Below are 23,531 nucleotides of genomic sequence, written 5' to 3' on the forward strand. Positions count from 1 at the left end.
AGTTATCAGCTATTGTCAAATGTCTTATTAGGAGCGAAATAATTCAGTGTTAAAAGTTCGATACCCAGTGACCTCCATTAAATATTAATTCCTCAAATTTTACAAATGTTTTATAAATCATGCCAAAATATCATCTATCTGTTTCAATCAAGAATGTACAATGCAATCAAGAACCCAAAATGTCCTTTTTATCATATTCTCTGGTCTTCCTATTCTTGAAAAGAGTTCACCACAACCGGAAGACATCTTCTTCAATTCTACACCCTCGTGTAACCCTTACATTGTGTTGGTAACTTTTCTTAGCATCTTTCATGGCTTCTTCTCTTCCTATCACTTAACTGCTAATATTCTTCAGTGATATTTCTGCAGTCCTCATTCTTACTTTGTCTACATGCTCCTCTTGCTTCATCTTTTCTAACAACCACCACCCCCTTGATGCAAGCTACATTTGCAGGAAGAATTATGCCTTAAAACATTAAGTCATTCGTCCAACTAATAACAAGGCACCAACAGAAAGTCCTGTACATTGATCAAGTCAGTTATCCATGCCACCACCAAGAAGTTCACTTTCTTTCTTGACAAAGCTCTTTTCCTTACCTCCTTTGCTTTCTAATGACGTATCCAAAAATCCAAACCAGAGGCTCATAATCTCTATTGTTTATTCATATAACTTATCTCTAAGCTTGTCTGCTCCTTCCCTTCTTCCTTTGCTTTAACCTAACCCAAACCCATTTTGTTGATGTGCTTAGTTTCCTGGCCTCCAATGTGCAGTCGTCCTGGCCTAGCCTTCCCTTTGTTTTTCAGTGATTGTCACAAGCTTCCCTGACACATATTATCTAAACTTCACAATTGTTCTGTAGAACCCTCATAGCCAGTCCAAAATCTACCTTTCTAGTCTCATTTTCCCTGTGTACATCCAACATTCTAGCTACAGCAATTTATTTGTCATTCACTGGCATGTTCTACATGTCTCCAGTCAGAAAAGCAAAACCACTGGCTGGGTTTTGGTTCAGCAGTTGAGACGTTACTGGATATTCATTTCCTATGTCAGAATGCTGCTTCAAGTCCAAGCTCCTCCATTTCTTATCAAGCTTTCTTCTAATGTGGACTGGAGGAGGCAGTAGGCAATGACGCAAGTATTTGAATGCTTGCTACTCGCTCACATGGGAAGGCCTGACAATTGAGTTTTGGGATCCTGATTTTGGCATGGTGTGTGCATTTGAGGAATGAACAGTAGCTTGACAATCTCTCTTTCTGCTTTTGAAATGTAAAAAGAGATTTTTTTTTTAATGAAAGCAAATGAAACCATGACAGATATTTCAACAAAGATGAATTAACACAGGGGACAGTTAAATAACTGTTTGAGAATTTTTAAATGAGAATAGGACCTGGCAGTCAGTCACACAGAGCCTGCATGAGCAGGAGACAGGCATCATTCTGAGTCTGAGGAACTACAGGGAGGACTATGAAGCTGCCAGACACTAAGAAGTTTGGACAGCAGACACCACCTACCTGGGACCCAGACCTCAGAGGAGGGTAACCCCTGCCACTGCTGTTACCTCTGAAACACTGAGAATCAATTGGGTTTATGAAACCTTTATGGAAGGATGGTTAAGGAATCTGTGAGGGTGACACAAAACTGAGCCCTGGGACCCCATCCTGCTGGCAGGAGGAAGAACCATTACTTAGGATAGAGAGAATGTCTTAAAAATGTCTGTCATCATTACTCCCTCTGCTGCCCCCTGCTAGTGGAATCCAGCTAACAACACCAGAGAAATGATTGCGTGTAGAAAAAGTTTCTCAATAACCAACAAAATATTCTTTTTCATTTTCTTGCCTTTCACATGGCTTCCCCAACCATAATGTTCTTTCTACCAATATCTGCATGATACATGTCACTAATGAAACACTATCTTTCCCAAAGTAATTAATTATTAATTTTCATCATTTGAAATCGTCTAGCGATCTGCAGATTCATTCCTAGTGGTCTGTTTATAATATATCACAATATCTCTCTACATGTTTGTTCATTTGCCACCAAACTTTAGGGCTTCTTTTAGGGCAGTTAAGAGTTACATCCTAAAATGTAGCAGGGTGCCTAACACAAAACAGATGTTGATAAAGCCACATGGAATTGATAAGGCCATTTTAATGAACTGAATATTAGGTCATTGTTTTATATTTTATCTTCACAGGCTTACAATATATAGAAACATTGACTGTGCTTTTATTTTCTTTGTGAACTAGTTCATTAACCTCCACATTTCTGATTTTAAATGACATGAACAAGAAGCATGAGTTTATGAGTAGCAGATAGAATCTGGAGTCAGCCTTACTTGTCCTTTTGGCAGGTGATTCCAATAGTAAGACAGGGCTGTGCATATGCCGAAGTTCTGCATTTGCGGGAAAAACAGCATAGTCAAGAGATGAAGTATAATGTGTTTTATTGTAGATTTTAAAGAAATAAAATGTATTCTAGTTTTTATTGTTTCTGTTTAATCTTACATAAAACATTCCCCCAATCCATGAGATTATTAATTCTTGGCTATGTTTTTCCCCAGTATATTTATTAAATTTCTCACAGCCATCAAATCCACTAGTAGATTATTTAATTGCAGATAACATATTGAATTTTAACTTAATCACCAGCTTCTGCAAAAAAAAAAAAAAAAGAAATCTCTGTTCAACAACTGATTTACATTCAAGCCCAAGAAGAAGAAAAATAGCCTTTAAAAAAAAGGAGGGGGAGAGATATTTAATTAACTATTGATTTCTTCTCAATTATTCAGGGCAAGCAATTATCGATATTGATGGAACACATATTTTGCTCCCCTTAGTGCCCAAATGAAAGGAAATATCCCATTCAGCAGTCTGCTGTCTGGAACAAGAAATGCTGAGAATCTTTAACTTTAAATGGAAACAGTTATTTGGATCTGTTAATTCCATGTTGCCCCAATTAAGCAGATATTTCTTGAAATGTAGGCAAAACAAAATCCTGAGAACCTATGACTGTTTTCCAAATTAGCAACAATCCAAACAACTCAGCTTTTATAAATCATGACAATGAAGCTAGCAACTCTGCACTTGTGGACTTTGCTCCACGAGTACAGATCTTCACATTTTTAACTAGGGCTTGTAAAATGCTTCAATTTGAGTCTAACATTCATGACTTGAAACACGCTTAATGAGAGATAGGCTATGCAATCATTAGAAATTATGTAACCCTGGCTTGTACACCAATATTTTGAGCCTGAAGAATTTAGTAGACCTTAATAATCACATCTGACATTTATAAACTGCCATTGTGGATATATTTGAAAATTATACCAATAAACTACACAATTATCACAGAGGTAGATCACCAAGGAGATCTGGAGAAAGGTCACCAAACATGAGCCCAATTTAAGGCACACTACCACCTCTTCCCACCTCATTTGCACACACAAAGCACCAGCACGTTTGTGCTAATTAAGCATCCCTTGAAGGTGACATGACTATTGACCATGATTAATGGACAAGGTATCATTCTCTATTGAGTTATTAGCTGAAAGGTGGATGTTGTTTCAAAGGTACTTTGCACTTAATATTAACTGTGTATATGAATGCATGTGTGTTTAATTCATGGGACACCCAAGGGGAAATCTGACCATGATGTATTTTTATAATGAAAAATGGTATGATTTTTAAGAGGCTCCTTTTTCTGCTCTGCTCCTTCTGCCCGCCAGTTCAGGGAGGCTCTATGTGTTAAGTGCTTAAGCAGCATATGTTGCTGGGAAGTGTTCTTGGCTCCTTTACTCTGTGTTGTTGTTTTAATTTCCCTGGGTTCTATTTAACATTCTGCTAAATCAGTGAAACCTTGATTATCTGAAAGAAGAGGAGACATGGAATTAATGAGGATAACCAGGATTTTGAGGGAATAAGAAATTATTAGAGGCAAGAGTTGCATGGCAGGGTTTGTGGCTGAATCTCAGTCTCCGGAATGACTTGTCTTGATTTATTCAGACTGAGTCTTTTAACTGAAGGACATAATGAAATTTGGGTAATCAGGGTTTCACCATAGCATCTATTACTAGTTCCAGAAATCAAGGTAACCTTGGGCTGGCTCTACTTGCTCGTATTACAGGGTGGCAAAAATCCTAATAGGATGTCAGGGACAAATGTGAGCACTTTTCCTTACACTCCTCCCATGAAACCAGCTTTCTTTCCCATTTGGCTGTTGCCTGCCTGCAGCATGCTACTCTCCCCACACCCCAAGCCCTCATCCCCATGCCTCCCTTGGAGCTCTGTCTCTTGCATGCTGGAGCTGGGATCACGTGCAGGGAGAATGGCCAATCCTGTAGGGGATTCCTGGTCATTTTAGCAATAATGCTTTGCATTTTAAATACCATTCATCTGGCTTCAAAGTTCTGCATTCTTGTAGCAGGCACTTATCCTTGATAAACCCAGGAGGTCACAACAGGTCCCAGTTCCACCAAGAAAAGACAATACCACAGCAGGAGTATTGCATTACTTGGTATTCGACACCCTGAAATGGACAGCGATGATATCCAAGACTGCAACAAAAAATCTATACGAAAAGGACTAACATGATCAAAACAAAGACAGCAAGCCACATTTGTTTGGAAATTGGAGTCACATGTTTAGTTGGAGGGAGAGGGAGGGGGACACGGAATCGATATTTTTTTTTAAAGCTGAAAACATAATGTACCAGAGGAACTTAAATTGATTCTACTTCTCCTCCCCTTCCCCGTCCCCCTTACTCTACAGCGAATGTCTGCGACAACGAGCTCCTGCACTGCCAGAACGGAGGGACGTGCCACAACAATGTGCGCTGCCTGTGCCCAGCCGCTTACACAGGCATTCTCTGCGAGAAGCTGCGGTGCGAGGAGTCCGGCAGCTGCGGGCCCGACTCGGGCGAGGGGTCGCCCGGGCACTGCAGTCCTTGGCTGCTGCTGCTGGCGCTGCTGGGCGCGCTGCTGGGGTCCGCCAGCCCTTAGGGTCCTAGGCACTGCGTTCGCCCCGTGGGACCCGCCTGCGCCAAGGGGAAGCAAAGGCGATCCCAGTATTTGGTACCAACGTAGAAATACAACACACACACACACACACACACACACACACACACACACACACGACATCCCACTCCAACAAAGTGTGCAAACTAAGAGGGCCTAATTGAACTAAGCCATATTTATCAGCCGTGGACAGCACATTGGAGTCAAAACTGTTCCCTTGTGACTCCAGAGGAGTTGACAACTGTTTGGCAACTCACATTTGCCAACTGCAGAGCTTACTGAGGATTGGAAAGGCTGTGACAGCCCCCCAAACGGGAAAGAGAAAAAGACAAACCAACCAACCGACCTACAAACATTAGAGACTCCTGCGCAGTGCACCCTGGAACCGCTCTCTGTTCCATGTGTGGACCACCAAATAGAAGCGTCTGGCGCCTAAGCCGAGCACCTAGTGCGTTTAAGGAAGTCTGTTACAAGCTGCCATACTGGCCTGCTTCAGCCCCCAGATCCCTTCCAACCTGTGCTTTAGTGAACGTTGCTCTGTAACCCTTGTTGGTTGAAAGATTTCTTTGTCTGACGTTAGTGATGCACATGTGTACCAGCCCCCTCCAAAAGCGCCAGCCAGTCACACCCCTGTATTTCTTAGCAGCACTGAATCAACCCAGTGCGAGGCACACCCACTATTCCAGAGTGGCCATAGGAAGAGAAAGTGTATCTATCCTTTTGTATTCAAATGAAGTTATTTTTCTTGAAATACTGTAATATGTAGATTTTTTGTATTATTGCCAATTTGTGTTACCAGACAATCTGTTCATGTATCTAATTCAAATCAGCAGAGACTGACATTTTATTTTGTCTTCTTTCGTTTTTTTGTTTCGTTTCATTGTGCAGAGATTCCTCTGTAAGGGCAACGAACGTGCTGGCATCAAAGAATATCCGTTTACATATATAACAAGTGTAATAAGATTCCACCAAAGGACATTCTAAATGTTTTCCTGTTGCTTTAACACTGGAAGATTTAAAGAATAAAAATTCCTGCATAAACGGTTTCAGGAATTTGTATTGCAGTTTCTTAAGCTGAAAGGAGCAGCCACCGAGCAGTTTCACACTCACTTTACTGATTTCTGTGTGGACTGAATATGTTCAGCTGACGAATTTAGTACCCAGGAAGACGGATTGATGTTCACTAGCTTGGACAATTTCTGCAAAATATGAGACTATTTCCACTTGGGAAAAATTATAACAGCAAAAAAAAAAAATTCTAAGTGATTGCCAAGATTATGCCAAAGCCTGTTGGCACAGTACTAAGAGACTTTTATTTTTAAGTCATGCTATTTTCACAGATTGATGGTGATCATGTGACTCTAGGGATGCTGATCTATGTATTTTTCCAAATACAGTGTTTACATGGAGTATCCTAAGAGGCTGCCTGGGAGCCAGGAGACTAGCAGGGACATTGAATGATTCGCAGTTTGACTTTGAATATTTTCAGGCTAAGTACTTGGTGGAAATATCAACTATACAGCAGCAAGTAGACAGAACTGCTGTTCGTAAGAATGAAGTTTGTTTTAAGTACTGCCCAAGGTGTAATAAATTCTTATTTCTGCCTTTTATTAGGCCAATTACTGCACAAGACAGCCAAGGGGGGATATGGGCAAGAACCTCTGCAACTGTCAAAGGGACTAAAACGGTCGTTCCATTCCCAGTGCACTGTTGTCCCACGAGTTACAAATGTGTTAGCAGCAGCAGCAGCTCCGGGAATCAAAAATAATTATCGGCCCTGGCCAGAGCCTTGTGGACAGTGAATCCCTCTACGACTGGGTGAACAGTAAGCTGTGACAGCACTAGGCTGGAAGCCGGGTTTCGGTCTGATCATCTCCCTGCTGCCACTCTTTGCTGAAGGGCAGGTTGGGGAGGATGTCCTCTGATAAACAACCTGCAAGAACTAGATGAAGGAACAGCGTGTCTTATTGGTTTTGTTCCCAGAAAAGCCAATTCAAAGAAGGCAATAAAAGGTAAACAGGTAATGCCTGTACTGCCTGCCACCCCACGTCTAAGTCGATTGAACGTTTGTTATTCAAACCAACAGTCTCTTTTGATAGAAGAAATAAGAAAAGATGGAAATACATTAGAAGCTCTGGCTTCGCGCCAGAGTGGCCAACCAGAAATTGCAGATTTACATTAGAAGCATAAACAGAAAATTATATTTCAGGCTCACCAAAGAAAGCACATGAAAATTCTGATAACATACAATGTTGAGATTACTTATAATGAGGTGGATTTCTAATATTAAAATTGGAATTTAAGTTGTCTTACCGTATATTAGCGCAAACCAAAGGCAGACTGTGTTATTTCTGGCAGTGATGCACTTTATCATTATTCACTCATGGCTTTATCACAATGCTCAGGAATCAGACACTGCACATTTCAATACAGTAGATTCCAAAAGCTAATTCTCAAATTTAATGAAGCTCTGATCTAAATCAATTCATCTGCATTTTATCTTTATGAGGTTATAAGAATCTAAATTGATGAGGAATATCTTGCGTTCAGTATATTTAGATATAGTTTTCTGAATTTCCTGAAGTGATGTGATCTGCTTTTAATAAAAATTCACTTTTAGGTATATAATAAATGGAAATGAAATGTTCTTTCTTAATCTGGGGTCTCAAGTTCTTCTAAGGCGCCTATTCCTTTGAGGGGAAAATAAAACCCTCAGTGGATTTTACTTACCTGCTATTTTCCAGAATTCTTGCAAATCTGACTTCACCTACAACATTATGAACTGAGGAAAGACTAGAGTGAAAAGAGTATAAAATTGTCCCCACATTCCAGTTCGCTTCCACATGGGTAGATCCCCATAAGCAGATTAAATGAGGTCAATCTGTTCATTTTCCAAAAGAATAAAACACAAGTATGTTTCCACCAACACTATTGGTGAGCGTAACATTTCAAAAAATGGGACAGTATTTTAGCTATAGAGAAGTGTTACTCTCTACAGGAAAGAAGAAAACATACTCAGCTATGATGTGGGGGTGACACAGAGGCCCATTGGGACCCTCCTCCAGCTTTGCCACACTTGCCAGGAACCTGCAGCTCCTGCCCCTTAGAAGTCCTCACTCATTCCTAGTACATGGCATACACTTGCTCCCAGCAGTCTCAACACTGACAAAAGCCAGCATCATGAGTATGCTCCTGGGCATAAAAGATGCCTACGTGCGTAAGGGTTGGTGCCTGAACCTCCAGTGCTTTCTGGGAGATTCACACATGAATGAGGAGCCTCCCTACACAGGGAAAACCAGAGCACAGGCTCTGAAAGATAGAGATAGGCTTGTGGGATGTAGGGCATAGACAAGAGCCACTCCAGTTCAGGGTATATTCAGAATGGGAGTCAGAGCAGCCTAAGCTTAAGCAATGCAAAGGCTTCTAGGGGCCACACTTGAGTCAAAGCAGCAGGATGGACCACAAGGTATTTAATGTTTCGTTAGCTTAATGTATGACTGTTAACTAGTTAACCATATGCCTGTGGACCTTCATTGGTACTTCCGTCCTGGGCTCTAAGACCCATAGGACTGGATGTTTCTAACACACCCTTGAGTCAAATCCCTACCTAGACTCACACATATCACCCAGGTAACATAAAGAAAGGACAGGTTGGAAGAACACACAAATTCTACAGTTCAACTATCTCTTGTTAATGCTGTAGCAAATCCCTTCTTGAACACATGGCTTTTGGGGGATCAAAGAGTTTGGGATGAAATGGAGGAAGCTGTAAGAAAATCCTTTGTTCGGTCTCCTTCCCTCTGCTTTCAACTGTCCAGTCCTATTGGGGTATAAAGAGCCAGTATTTGAAATGGAATGTTCTGTGCTACATGGAAAATGAGTCATTGTATTGCACCTATTGTTAAATACTAAATAAAATACCTATTTAACCATTTCTCCACTCACAGGATTGAACAGTCTATGCGGAAACTGAAGTATGTGTACCATATATTTGTTACGTATGGAATTTTTTTTATGCTTGATCTGATGTGATTTAAAGCCTCAGCTTCAGGAATCTGAACTTAAATATTATACTTACAGTTATAACTGATAAAGATGGTAGTGTCTTAGATTGATATGGATATTCAGGTAAAACTCAAGTTTCATTTTCTGTTTCCAACAGGTCAGCCTTAGTAATAACAAGGATGACAATAGAGATAAGAGATGCCTTCAAGGTTTTGATTAGGATTTCTCCTCATGGACAAGGGTTTCTTTGCCTAAGGAGACCAGGATTAGATTGTAGTCAATGTCATCTCTAGGAGATAACAAGTTATTAACTGGCACAACTATTCTAAAATTTGTGCCCTTTTCCATATGCAATTATTCACTAAATGATACTTTCATGTCACACGAAAAGTATTTTTTTCCTTTAGTAGCCTAATATCGATGCCAACAAATTCCAGGTGTACAGTGCTCAGAAACAACTATCATATTTTGAATTTTTCCCAAGAATCTTGGGAACATAGAGGACTTTCATTCCCCACAACATCTGGTATGGTGTGATTCACATATTTTCTTCATCCTACATGTGCAGAGTCCAATAACTAAGAAACAACCTATCCTTTATGCAAGCCATACAATTGCATTTAACTAGGAATGAGAAAACAATATCTGTGGGAAAACTTACATTAGTATCAAATAACCTGCAATTACTCGTGATCTGTAATGGCAGAAAAATCCAACCCTAGCACATTTTTAGAACAGGTCCTAAAGCAAGTCCAGTAAGAAGACTTAAATGGTTTCATAGGATGGTGTTTTTGGACAACTAAATACTCAATACATGCTGGAATTCTCCTTCTTCCTTCTCCCTTCATTCAAAAGCTGCTCTTAATTGATGGGTGAATTCAAATGTAGTAGTAACATTAAAAACAACGTGATGTTTTTACTAACACTGAAATCGTAACTGGCAAAATGGACCATTATTCTGCAAAAATCTAATTATGCTAGCACTAAAGATTTAGCAAGGCTGGTGGAAGCAAACTGCAAAGGATTGGAAGTAAAAATAATGCCCATTTTCTTAACTTAGTCCCATTTTTACAGAGGCGTTACTTTAAACTCATATTTAATTAGTATACTATGAATTCCATGAGAAAAAAGAAAGACTTGACTGGAAAGAGAAAAGTTAATTACTACCCCATCTGCATCTGTCTGGAAAGATTCTGAAATTCCTGCACAGCAAGGATGCGTTAAGTTACTTTAAAGACATAAGGTAGCACAGTTGTATCCTCCAGCTGCCCTGATAGTGCCACGTTACTGCTTGGCTCTTACAAGGGGCAGTCATTCTAATCTAATAAAAGAAGGAAAATGGCAGAAAATCACACACCTCAAGGCCTGTTAAGAATAGGTGATTCTTTTTGCCTCCGGCAGGCAAGAACATAATGTCATTTTTGTTCGTTTGTATTTGCGCTCTGAAGGAGGGCTGCTCCTGTTGGGGAATGGCTTTCCTTCTGCCAGTGTGAAACACCGCAAGAAAACATTCTCCAAGAAAAGAGCCTTTTGCTGTTTACCAGTCATGCCTACCACATGAAGCCCTGAGTAATTGTTTTGGCTTTCATGGTGTGATAAACACCTACAGGCGAAGAGATTAACATCATCATTCTCCATTTCTTTTCCTCTCCCTTTGGGAAAAAAAGGAGGGTGGTGGGTGGATGGGGAATCCAAATCTAATATGACAATGTTTGTATGAATCTTTCCTGTCAGTTGTGCTTAATTATGAAGACCCTGGCTAAATATTCAATTTATTAAATTAATAGTGTGACCAGGAGTGGTGCAGTTTTACAGCTACTTAAACCCATGCTTACATTCTGTGTAATTACAGTTCATAATTGGGAACACATTCAGATCTAAATTCATTTTGACCAGTGCCTCTCTGCCAAGGAGGACCAGCAGGACACACTGCAGCTGGTGACTCCTAAGAGCAGGACTTCAGCACCTACACGTGGAGCCAGTTGTGGGGAAGCCCATGTAGGAAGTGTGTCAGTGTTCTGTCTGATAATTAAGATTTTGTGCATAGATGACTCATCCCTGGGTGGAAAAAATAAAGGTGTTTTGGATTTTTTTGTTTTATTTTGTTTTCACTTACAAAAGACCCGGAAGTATAAGATGACTGTTCTAAACCTAACATTAAGATTTACCACAACTGTGAAATACATTAATCAATTGCTTCCAGAGGATAAGTGACGATGAGGCCCAGGTATATGGAAGCCCATGACTTCCAGCACTCAGCTCCAAGTTGGTTCGTACTGACCTTACTCTATCTTACCTGTAAAGGACATTTACACTTTGTCTTGTATGTATTTAATACATCCATGGTCTGGAAACCATGTATGAGAGGAAAATGAAAATGGCTCAGATTAGAACTATGCTGTCAATGCAAAATAATTGTGGGGGTGGGGGACGGTGGTAAAGGAATGGCTCAACTGGCTCATCTACCTGCAAGTGCCTGCATCCCATATGGACACCTGTTCATATCCCAGTTGCTCCACTTCCTATCCAGCTCCCTTTCTGTGGCCTTAGAAAGCAACAGAGGATAGCACAAAGCCCTGGGACTCTGTACTCACATGGGAAAGGTTCCTGGTTCCTGGCTTTGGATTAACACAGCTCTAGCTAGGCATTGTAGCCAGTTAGGGAATAAACCCAAATGGAAAAATCTGTTTCTCCTTCTCTCTGGAAATCTGCCTTTTCAATAAAAATCAATAAATTCTTTAAAAAATAAACCATCTCAGCAGCTCTGGTATATTGTTCATAGCAGCGTTCCTTTACCACATTTGTCTGGAGGAGACCTGCATTAATTGAGCACCAGACTTCCTCTAGAGGTTGAAAGATACTGTTTCAAACAAGGTTCCCAGTGAAAGATCTTGGGAAATTTTATATTTCTGAAAATTTTAAATGTGTATATTAATATTTTGATAACAAAAGTCTTCATCACTGGTTCCAATTCAATAATCATGAAATGATGGCAGAGGTGTATCGTTTTTAAGTCAATCTAAGTATATACATATCTTCATGTAAATTCTCACTTGAAATATATTTGCACACAGTATGTTTGAATTACAATTAAATAACTGCAATGTTGATGGTGAGGGCTGCTTGCAATCAAGGGCAGGCATTTTTCAGCTGATTTGCAACTCTTCCATCCTTATTAGGATGGTACCATATAGACTGAAGCAATTCTCCCTTAGTCGCTAGAAACACAGCCACACTCTGAAATGTCTGACAAGATTTGGGTTCTGATTTTGTTCTGTAGATCCTGAGGGTCACAACCCACTCTTTGTCACAGACATTTTGCAAGGAAGAGCTCCAACCATTTCTTTACCACATTTGTCGTTGAGTGTATAAAGACTAGAATATAAGTGACACTGGGGCGCACTCCGATTGCATAGCACAAAGTCATTTTCTTCCTGACTAATATGTTTCTTTTGTGTGGCTATTCCAGATGATAAGCATGAGATCAGGGGCAAAGGTCTTTCTAATTATCTTCATGGTTCCCTGAGTTGTGCGCATGGCTCTCACCATGCAAGGCGCTTACTTATATTCCTGCACAGGCTTCCAGACCTGCACTAGTCTCTGGCCACATCTGGCTAATGAACATTTGAATGTGGCTAGTCCAAACTGACATGCCATAAGAATGTCAGATACACACCAGATTCAAGGTCATAGTAGGAAACACATTTTTGAAATATGGGTTATTGTATATTGGATACATATGGAAATTACACTACTTTGGCTATACTAGATTAAATAAAACATTATAACTGACTTTGCTTCTTTTTTCTTTTTTTTAAGATTTATTTATTTTTATTGGAAAGTCAGATATACAAAGAGTAAGAGAGACAGACAGATCTTCTGTTTAATGATTCACTCCCCAAGCAGCCACAATGGCTGGAGCTGTACCCATCTGAAGCCAAGACCCAGGAGCCTTTTCTGGTCTCCCACTCAGGTGCAGGGTCCAAAGTTTTGGGCTGTCCTCGACTGCTTTCCCAGGCCACAGCAGGGAGCTGGATGGGAAGCAGGGCTGCCGGGATTAGAACCGGTGCCCATATGGGATCCTGGCATGTGCAAGGCAAGGACTTTAGTCACTAGGCTACCATGCTGGGCCCTCTTTTTTCTTTTCTAATGTTGCTTCTGAAGATCAAGTTTCAGCTGTAACTTACTGATATTTAAATAAGATAAAACTGCTGAGACATTTACTACTCCCATCCACAAAATGGGGATGATAAAATTCACTTTCCAGCATTAATGTGAAAATCAAAGCCAGCTAACAAGCATGAAATTAATTGGTAAATTATGAAGTGTCAGGAGGATGAAATGCAAAATAAAAAAATGCTATCATGATGATATTCAGGGTGTTTTTGAGCTCCTGTTCCATAATGCAGTTTTTAACCAGGGGTATTGCCATAATTTTTTCTAAAAAAAAGTCTCAAGGCAATATGATGCTTCCAAAGTGACTGTGACAATTGACCTGGACAAGTTAACTTGTATCATCAAATTGTTGCCGGAAGAGTAGTGCTGACAAAAATGACTGTAATAGCAAAACACAGCCAACATTTACTGAGGCCTAAATAATACACTGCATTCCTATTAATAAATCTTACGAACACATTGTTGACTCATTTTTTTGCTCTATAAACTTAACTGCTTCTTACAAGTTATATACACATATAAGAGGACATTAGCAAAAATGTGACAACAGAAGTGATAATGAGTTAACAACTTAAGGTACTGGATAAAGTTCTTTGAAACATGGCATTTGGGGTGGGCATGGGGACATAGCATGTTTCATAGCCACTTGGGACACCTGCAAGTTAGATCAGAAAGCCTAGTCCCAATGTCTTCAAGCTTCCAGTCCAACTTCCGTAGAGGCGAGAGGTCATGACTCAAGTGGTTGAGTCCCTGCTACCTGCCTGGAAGATCCAGATGAAGTTCTAAGTTCCTTCTTCAGCATGGACCAGCCCTTGTTGTTGCAGTCTTTTGAGGACTGAACCAGCTCATAGAGGATCTCTCTCTCTTTTTCATTTGACCTTTCAAATAAACAAATGAACCTTGAAAAAAATCATTTTTAAAACATTTCACTGGAAATATGACAAAAAATCAATGCATACAAAGAGCCTTCAAAATGTTCAATGAAAATTCACATTATGAAAAAACGTGCAAGGATATCAAAATTGTTTTGCTCCTAACAAACTTGTATTTTAATTCCATTTTCCAAGGGTTTTTTGGAAGTGTCTTCAAATGAAATTTAGAATGTGAAATATGACCGTATTTTGTAACTGGATTCAAGTGTTGAGCCACACATTGATTTAAATTTTCTCTGCTTCAAGGTTAATTTTTGTGAGTAGCACTTCTGTTATGTCATCACTGTGTTCAAACATCTCTCAGGACAGACTATTTACACTTTGGACTCCAGGTTTGTCTGCAGGCTGACCCAAGGACACCTCTTCATTTGAAAACACCCTGCACATTATCATCCTTCTGCCTGTAGTTAGGTTGTTATCAACAAATTTGGAATGCTCTTCAGTACTGCATTCATAAAAATCTGGCTCCAAGTCAAGTTCTACCTCCCCCTGTACCCTTGCCAGGTCTTCTTCACTCTTCCTCCACACTACTTGCATGGCCACCTATTGGTTCCTGCTCTGTATGATTTACACTATGACTTGATTACTATTTCTCCTGCTAGATTACCATGTGAATGGTGACATTACATATGCAGACACAGACATAGGCAAAAAGAGGACATTGCATCAAATAGGGCTGTATATTGTCATTCATCAACATGTAATGAGCAACCAGTAACATGGTGAGCACAGATTTACTTGATTCAAGCTACAGAATTTAACATAAATTTACATACATGTAATTTTCACTATATTCAAAGAATATAGCTTAAAGTACTGCATTAAGTAAAATAAATAAGAACTAAAATACACTGGGTTCCTGAGGAGAAAATAAAAATAAAATTTGCAGGTTGAATCTCATTTTAAATCCATTAAGGAAACATCTCTAACTAAAGATTTCTGGCATATGTTTTTTTGAAATGTGATGATTTCTTTATACTGAAATCAATGTCTCCCAACTTGTCTAATTTTGGATTTTTGCATATTTCCCTTTTCCTTAAAACCTGTGTTTCTTTCACTTTGTCATATTTGACCCATGGACTAATTATTCTCAAATGGAGTGTGCATCAGCATCACCTGGCGGTCTCTCCCATGACCATTTACTGAAGCCAGACCTTAAGGTTCAGATACAGGTCTGAGGTACAGGCTGGGAGTCTGATTTATAACAAGTTCCCAGGTGGGACAATACTTCAAGTCATGACATCAGACTTTGAGATCTATGGCTAATCTTGTCAAAAAACTCACTGCGGTTTCCTTTCTCTTTTTTCTTCCTTCTTTCCTTTCTTTCTTCCTTCTTTTCTTAATTCAGAGGTATTCCCTTTTCTGAATCACTCCCGCAAGTTGCCATAGTAGTCAGAGCTGGACCAGTCCAAACCCAGGAGCCAGGAGCTTCTTCTGGATCTTCTACATGAGTGCTGGATACCAAGGACTTGGACCATTTTCCACTGCTTTCCCAAGCACTTTAGCAGGGAGCTGGAGTGTAAATACAGCAGCCAAGACTGGAACCAGTACCCAGTTTGGTTGCTAACACTGCAGACAGACACTTACCTTGTTATGCCATAGTGCCAATCCTAATTTCTTTATTTCTATTTTTTTCTTTTAAAATATTTACTTATTTATTTATTTAGCAATCAGAGTTACAGAAAGGGAACAAGAAAGACAGAGATCCTACAACTGTGAGTTCACTCTCATGTCTACTAGAGCCAAAGCCAAAATCTTCTCCTGCAGGGGTGACAATGACCCAAACACTTGGTCCATCCTCCACTGCCTTTCCCAGGCCATGAGCAGGGAACTGGATAGGAAGTGGGGCGACTAGAACAAGAATCAACATCAATATAGGAAGCCAGCATCACTAGCAGTAGTTTTATGGGTTATGCCTCACCATATTTTAATCTTTCTAACTCCACTTCCCTGAGGCTCACTTGCTCCAAATTAAAAGTCCATCATGATTCCTACTCCATAGAGTTCTTGCATGAGATCATGCACAAGAGCATTTTAAAAACTTTGGGGAAAGTTAGATTAAAAATTGGATTATTTCACTGCCAAAATTTTTGAAATTCATGGGAAGCTTTTTTTTAATTTACATTTTCCATGAACATTTGAAGATTGCTAGCATCACAGATTTCAAAAATTTTTGCACCCAAATAAATTTGTCTCTCAATTCAGTGTTCTATAACCTTTTAGAAGTACCATCTTATAAGAACTTGAATGGTCACATGCTTGTGTTCAGAAAACATGATTTAAAACTATATATTATTTTTTGTAATTATTTTTATTATTTTTCATGGTACAATTTGCAGGTATAGAAATTCTCCCTTTGCTCTCTCCTTTCTTCCTCCTAATTTCCCCAACCCCCACTTCCCCCCCCATATTATTACTGTTGCATAGTCCTTTAGTAGCATTTGCATGTGTAACATTCTGCTACCTAAGTCCATTATAGAATTACAGGTGTAGAAAAAATTGAAAATGTAGTACCATATTAACTATTTCACTGAAAGTCCTCCTTTGATTAGGGAGTCAAGATGCCTGCTGCCATGTATCTTCATTTCAAGGTGTATTAGTTTTCACCATACAGTTCAATCTATGAGAATATATGTATATACTAGTTCACCTTATATCTATGTGTTTTTGTATTTTGTATGAATGTTGCCTTATTATATTAGAGAGAACATACGGTATTTGTCCTTCTTAAACCTTATATTTTCTATTTGGGCATGAAATTTATCTAAAGCATTGCTTCCACAAGATGCTTCCAACTCAAGCAATTCTGCCTGTTTCTTAGGCATTCTGGCCTCTACATTCAAATATTTTCACTAGCAAAATGATAAAATAATAGAAACATATGATAGGCAAAAGCCTTGAAGATTTTCCGGAGCCAGCAGTTAAATGTTTTAGCACAGCTAACTAGTCAAAGCTTTCCTGTTTACTTTCTTGATTCAATAAAGGAATCAGGGCAATTAAAAGAGTGGCATGTACCATTCCTCAGCTTGAATATTTGGCTTCTTCTAAATGGAATGATTTGACCAAAACTAGCTACATCCAGCTTAAAAGCAAAACAGAAATGAGATTCTCGGTTTTCTTGTCAGCTTCCACCCGGATGCTCCAAGGCCCTGGGAGATACCACTTAATTAAAGCCAGTTCGTTCTGACTCCAGCTTGCCCACTGTCTCTCTCTGTGGCCTCGCTCTGTGATGTTTCTCTACCCACTAGAATGGCTCAGGGGGCTGTTAATGCAAGGAATCAATGATCAAAAATTAATTTTAAAGCCTGTGGTAAGAGCGCATTAACATGAACCGCACAGCTTGCCTCGTGGAGAAGCTGAGCAGCACGGCTGAGATTTTCCAAAGGATTTGAGGACAGAATTCTGCAGCTAGATGTATCTTGAGAATAATGATGCATGTCACTAATAACCTAGTGCTAAGTTATCAGCCCAAATTGGAGACTTTGCAGAGGAATACACAGCCTCTGTAATTTCCAGTTTGGTGTAATAATATGGAAATGGCTTTTGGGGCTGGGATTGGATCAGTCTAAATGAGCTGGAATTGATAGCTGCCTGTAATACTCAGGGCAGGAGAGAGTGATCACGTCTGTGTCCTTGCTGACTTATCTAAGGCTCTCCAGACGTGACAGTTTTAAGGAGTGAGCCTTTAGATGTGTTATGGAAACGCTCTACAATATCTGCAGCACAAAGCAAGGTACTTCAAAAATTGCCTCAACAAGAATATGGAAAGGGAGCCTCCATTCCAGGGAGAGAGTCTTTGTTTCGATTAAAAAAAAAAAAAAGGAAATGGTAAGTTTGGGAGAAAATGGGATGGAAGTGTTCTGGGAGAGTGGAATATCAAAGAGTAGAGCAATTTTTCCATCCTCTAAAAGGCCCCCATGGCACAGCCCACTCTGAGCTCTGAAAGTCACAGCATTCCAAGAAGCTGGCACCTTCACCCTGCCTTTACCATATGCCCACTGGAAAACTCGCTTGTTATACCTGCCAATGAAGTGTTGAAACTGAACCTGGAAGTTGGTGGCCAGAGACATAGGAAATACAGAGGCTCTTCTGTTTCTATCACTTCTCAGGACTTTTGGTTAATATCAAGTATGGTTTCTATGTTACAGACAGCAATTCAAGTATTGCCCAACAATTCACTTCATGGAGGAAGCCATCAGGGCATCAGTTAACCTTTAGGAATTAGGAAACAGCAACCAGTTTAGATTAACTTCGATGTAATCAAACGTGATGAAGGACTTAATTAGGCATGAAAATCCTCCCACACAGGCACTGTATGTTCTTCAGTCTCATCTTGCCGGCCAACCTGTGCACTAGACAAGCACAATGACAGCATTTCCCTCAAGACACCCACTCTCTGATGTTCAACATGCTTTTGCCTATCATGTCCTTGGTGCATGGTACATGCTTGCCCATGGTGACCATCTGGGGTGCTCATTCCTAAAGGCCCAGTGGAAATGCCTTAATTTTTTTATGCCCCATTCCAGCTATTCCTGCCAGTAATAAATCACACCAAAACTTAGTGTAACAAAGTAAGAGAGCAGGGACAGCTTGTCTATCCTCCTCAGTGCGTGGTGACTCAGGAGACTGGGGCCTAGCAACTAGCACTGGATGATCCACTCCCAAGGCAGCTTCACCAACATGCTGTTGGCCTTATGGGGATAAGTGAGTGCTGAGGTCTGCTGGGACTGTCATCCGGAATTCCTGTATGTACCCTCCCTGGGACAAAAGCTATAGAGTAGTGCAAACATTTTATTTAGAGGCTCAGGATTCCAATGAACAGGATGCCCTTCATCACCTAGAATTCCTGTGTTAATTTCCATTATATTCTACATTCCATTGCATTCAATCTATACAGTCATAAACAAGCCCAGATTCAGGAGAAAGGAACATAGGCTTTCCACTGGAAAGCAAGTCAGACAATTCTGGGCCTGTTCCTCCTCTGATCATGCCCAGATGGGACAAGTGCTTTTTCCTCTGCCCATCCCTGAACTTTGTGATCCCCATCAATGTTTCCCTTCTGGCTTTGCTGTGTGGTTGTTTAACCCACCACTTTCCACAGTAGACCTTGACCTCCTCAAGGACATTGTGTTGGCAAGGCCCAAGATAGCTCACAGGTATAAAATGCTTAAATTTAAGCATTCCTCACATGAAAAGACTATGAAACTGGGATTCCAAACATGCAGAGACCTCTAAGGTGGCAGAGCCCAGGAGCCAAGCTCTGCCCTGTGTGCTTTATGGAAGAGTACTGTTTCTAAGACGAGACCCTGGTGACTGAGAAAAGGTTTAGTGACCAGGGGACATAGAAACCTTCATTCCTTCCAGGGATGCATAATCTATCACAATGCATGCTATGATCAAGTTATGGATCCCAGTAAAGAAACCTGACTTCGGAGAGTGTACCTAGGAGGGTAAGAAATCACATGGGGCACAGGAAAGAAGATCCGTGCAGCCTTGGCACCATAGAAACTACCAACAGCATGGTAGCACCTAGATTAAACATGAGGGAATTGGCTCTGATATTAAAGCACTGGTTTTCAAAACTAATCTCATCACAGAAGCCAAGGTGAAGAATTTGCTAAATGGCAGTATTTCCATTCTTATGGACTGAATTTTGTTTGTCCTAAAATTTGATCATTGGAGGCCTAAACCCGTATATGACTGGTTTTGGAGGTGAACCCTTTAGATGGACTTCTGGTTTGATGAGGTGGGGTGTAGGGTATCTTTCAAGAGGCCTGGTCTGAAATAAATAACGCCTCAGTCAGTAATCAGGGGGTGAAACACCAGGAAAGCACCAGCACAGAGACAAAGTCACGTGAGGACACAGGTGACCATCTGCAAATCAGGAAGAGAAGCCAACCCTGCTGGCATCTTGGACCTGACCTTCCAGATGTCCAGCCTAAAGAACTTTGAGAAAATAAATACTGCTTTTTCTAAACACCCTTTTTCTGATTCTGTGTCATGACAGTCCTAGTAAGCTAATATAGCATCTAAAGTCCTCAGTTTGATAAAGGAGACAAAAAGTCTCCTGCTAAATTTATTTTTTTTATTCTCTGTTTATTGAAGATTTATTGTGTGCCAGGAATGATTTTGACTTTGGTGCCACGTTACAGTGGAGGGCACCATGATCCTGTTCTCAAAGAGTTCACATTTTAGTGGCAGGTGGCCGCCAAGAACAATAGCGCAGACACAACATGTCACATGGTGATACATGATGTGGGCACAGAGAGTGAGATGGGTCATTGCCACTTGAGATTGAGTTGAGACAGGAAGTCATGACATTTGAGCAGGAACCTAACTTAGTGAGGAAACCTGCACTACCCATATCTGGAAGAAGGATATTGATGATGGAAGATGCTGCATAGTCAGATGACACACAGCAGAGTATGATTGGAGACCAGCCAAAGGATCTGTGTCTGAATGGGCTGACCAGAGAGGAGAGCAGTGGATGAGGTGACAGAGGGTCAGGTCCCATCACATCTTTTATGCTGACATAAAAACATGCTAATTTCTGGTGCTTGGAGGAAACAAAATAAGTAGCTGCTTTAGAAGAATACTCTTCTTTCTGTGCAGTGAGCTAACAAAAAAGTAGCCAAGTATTAATAGGTGCTCAATAAATGGGTATAGAATGAATTCCTTCATGTTCTTTAAATTAATCAACGTTTTAATCTTCTACCTAAAAAATTTGCAGCAGTTATCTATACCAGGCCTTGATTCAGAAAACATGATCAATAAATCATACAGAGTAATCTATATTTCTACTACAACCAGAGAAGAAACTGGGAAATTTTGTCCAAGGAGATACCTACCTTTCATTAGATAGAACTGCAAGTATGCCCAGGAATGGCAGCAGCACAGACAGCATCTCTTGTCATGTCCCACCTTTTCCTGGGAGCCAAAGTTTTTTGTCCTAGTCCTATGGGACTTCTAAGTGGACACATCATAATGGTACTAAACCAATATGTCAAAAATACCAATTCCTGTGCACACCATCCCCTCTTATTTTCTCTCCTCAGCTTGCTTATCTTACAACTCCCTTTGTCTAGTTCCTCAGGTTCCAACACTGGAACCTGTTAACTATTGGTACAGCCCATCAGCAAGCCCTTCCAGCTCCACCTTCAGGCACATCCTAAACCCAACCATCGTCCTACTTGGTCCACTGAAGGTGTCCTTACTGATTTCCTTCTGTTTAGTCTCACCCTGTCCTCTTCTCTTGCCCTATAAATGAGAACGCATGTGCATGGTCTTAGTCCTCCTCTGCTCAACCCCACCCCGGGAGACTGGCATCCATAAAACTTACCACTGTTCAGGAGGCCCCATCTGGACAGCCCTCAGCCATATCTCCAACCAGATTTCCCACCACACTATCCTTAACTGACCCCTCATCAGACATATTTCCCACCCTTCCTTCTAGCATGATCTACCTCAAGGCTCTGTGTTTGCTGTTCCCTCAACCTGCTTCCTCCTTCCCTAGATATTCTCCATAACTCATTTAGTACTTGACACAAATGTCATCTCATGAGAGTGGCCTCTCCTCCTCCTCAATCACCTTCTATTCCTTAATTCTGTTTCTTTTCATCGCCTGCCACTTATCTCCACTGACATTTTATGAAGAGCCTGTCTTTTGTCTGTCAGCTTACCTTGTAATGTCTGTGGCAGTCATCCCTATATTGCAGGCACTCTGAGCAGCATATGACATTGTCGAAGGCACTAAACAATTATCTGTGGAATGAATGTATCAGTGAGAGGATGCTCCTGGAGCACCTTGATCCCAGTGCACCTGCATGAAGAATCCATGTGATCCTTCCAAGCAATCTCCAAGCAGTCACTAATAATCAAAAAATATTTCAGTTTGAGAATGTTAAAGACTATGCCATCCTTGCACCAAAACATAGGATGCTTTTGTTTCTGTCTTGTTTGGTTTCTGTTTATGTGTCTCTATTTCTAAGACCTAAAAGTGTCTACGGTCAATACGTGCTTGATAAGTGTTTGCTGAATTCACGCTCAGTAGACAAGTAGAACTACAGAAAATGGCTTTGTTTCTCACCATATACAAAAACTAACTGAAGCCCCCATTTCATTCTATGAACACTTCATTGATGTGCTCGTGTCCCTCCCCAAACTCCTCTGTGGCTCCTCTGAGGATTTGAAAAGCAAGTAAAGGCACTCCTCACTTGATTTAAGCAGTTGGATCGAAAGAAAAGTGCATCTGAATACTATTACCTTCTTCAACTTAGCCTCTTCCCCAGCCTCCCATCAGCCTGGACTAGAGTTACAATAAGAGGAAATGTTTTTGCAGATGCAGAGGAAACTCTTTTTGCTCTATGAAGTATTATTTCATTTTATTTGCCTTATGTAATGTGCTGGTAATTTTATTGTGTAAGTTGACATTTCCAGCCAATGTAATTACATTTGGAAACTGCTGCAAGAGGCCATTACTAAAGAAATCAAATGTTCCCCCTTTTTATGTACAGTGGGGTCAATAATTCCTCCTAATGTTTGTACCATGCACAGGGAGTCTTAGCTGAAAGAAATCTTGCAAACACAAAGCGTCTTCTGTCCCACTCTATCCTTCATTAGCACCCATTACAACACTGCCAGTCTGGCACAAGGCAGTGTAGAAGGTGCAGTCTCTTGGGACATATGTAATGAGCAGCTTTTACCAAACATCAAAACCTATGCGTCTGACATTTGCTAGGCCAGTCACATACCTTGCTTTCTTCAATCCCCATGGCATTCATTTCACCGAGGACACAACTGTGGCTTCAGGCAGCAATGGGAGGTCAGTCATGGAGTTCTTTCTGTCACACACAGATGAAAAGGCCAGGCCAGGTTAGGGTTCAGCACTCTCCTCCCAGGATCTCCAGTTCCTCAACCCTCCAGGAGTGTAAGGGGAGGCTTGTGTTTCAGCAATGCTTATCTCACAAAAGGAGTACTCATGGGCTGAGGCAATACAATAGTCTCCTCACTGCCACCAGCCCTCTGATAACTCACCTGTCCTGAACATCTTTCCTGATCTGTAGGTGCGACTGAGAACGTAAACATCTAAGTGCCCAGATTTGAAATTCAATATCTCTGATTTAACCTTAGTATGCTTTTTGGTTTCACCATTGCAGAATGGGTTTAGTAGCATCTACCTTATACTGCTGTTAAAGTGATTGAATATTGCACCACATATTTCAAATTCAGAATAAAATAAATACTTGGTAAATATTGGATGCCGTCTTTGTCTTTTTAACTCTTTTGCTTTAGTGGTGTCATCTATTTGCCTTGCTTTGACTGCCACTTTTACTTGTTTACTTCTCACGTTCTGTCTAAACCCCAGCCACCAGGATCCAGGAAAATCTGAAGGGGGGTTCATGGCCCA

The 23,531-nt window shown here is 40.5% G+C and overlaps 1 protein-coding gene across 7 annotated transcripts in view; it reads left to right on the forward strand.

Annotated features, from left to right (window-relative positions):
* The window catches only part of NTNG1 (netrin G1), a 340,027-nt gene extending 335,022 nt beyond the window's left edge, over window positions 1-5,005 (forward strand). For 6 of the 7 annotated variants that reach the window (XM_040998490.1, XM_040998491.1, XM_040998485.1 and 3 more), the window contains one exon: window positions 4,768-5,005. In XM_040998490.1, coding sequence (XP_040854424.1) covers window positions 4,768-4,997 — 230 coding nt within the window. In that variant the 3' untranslated portion in view covers window positions 4,998-5,005. The remainder of the gene's footprint in view (window positions 1-4,767) is intronic. The other variant, XM_040998486.1, reaches the window with a different exon arrangement.
* The last annotated feature ends 18,526 nt before the right edge of the window (window positions 5,006-23,531 follow it).

This window comes from Ochotona curzoniae, unplaced genomic scaffold (assembly GCF_017591425.1).
Source record: "Ochotona curzoniae isolate NIBS_2020 unplaced genomic scaffold, NIBS_Ocur_1.0 scaffold_1037, whole genome shotgun sequence".
In the NCBI taxonomy this organism is placed as follows: domain Eukaryota; kingdom Metazoa; phylum Chordata; class Mammalia; order Lagomorpha; family Ochotonidae; genus Ochotona; species Ochotona curzoniae.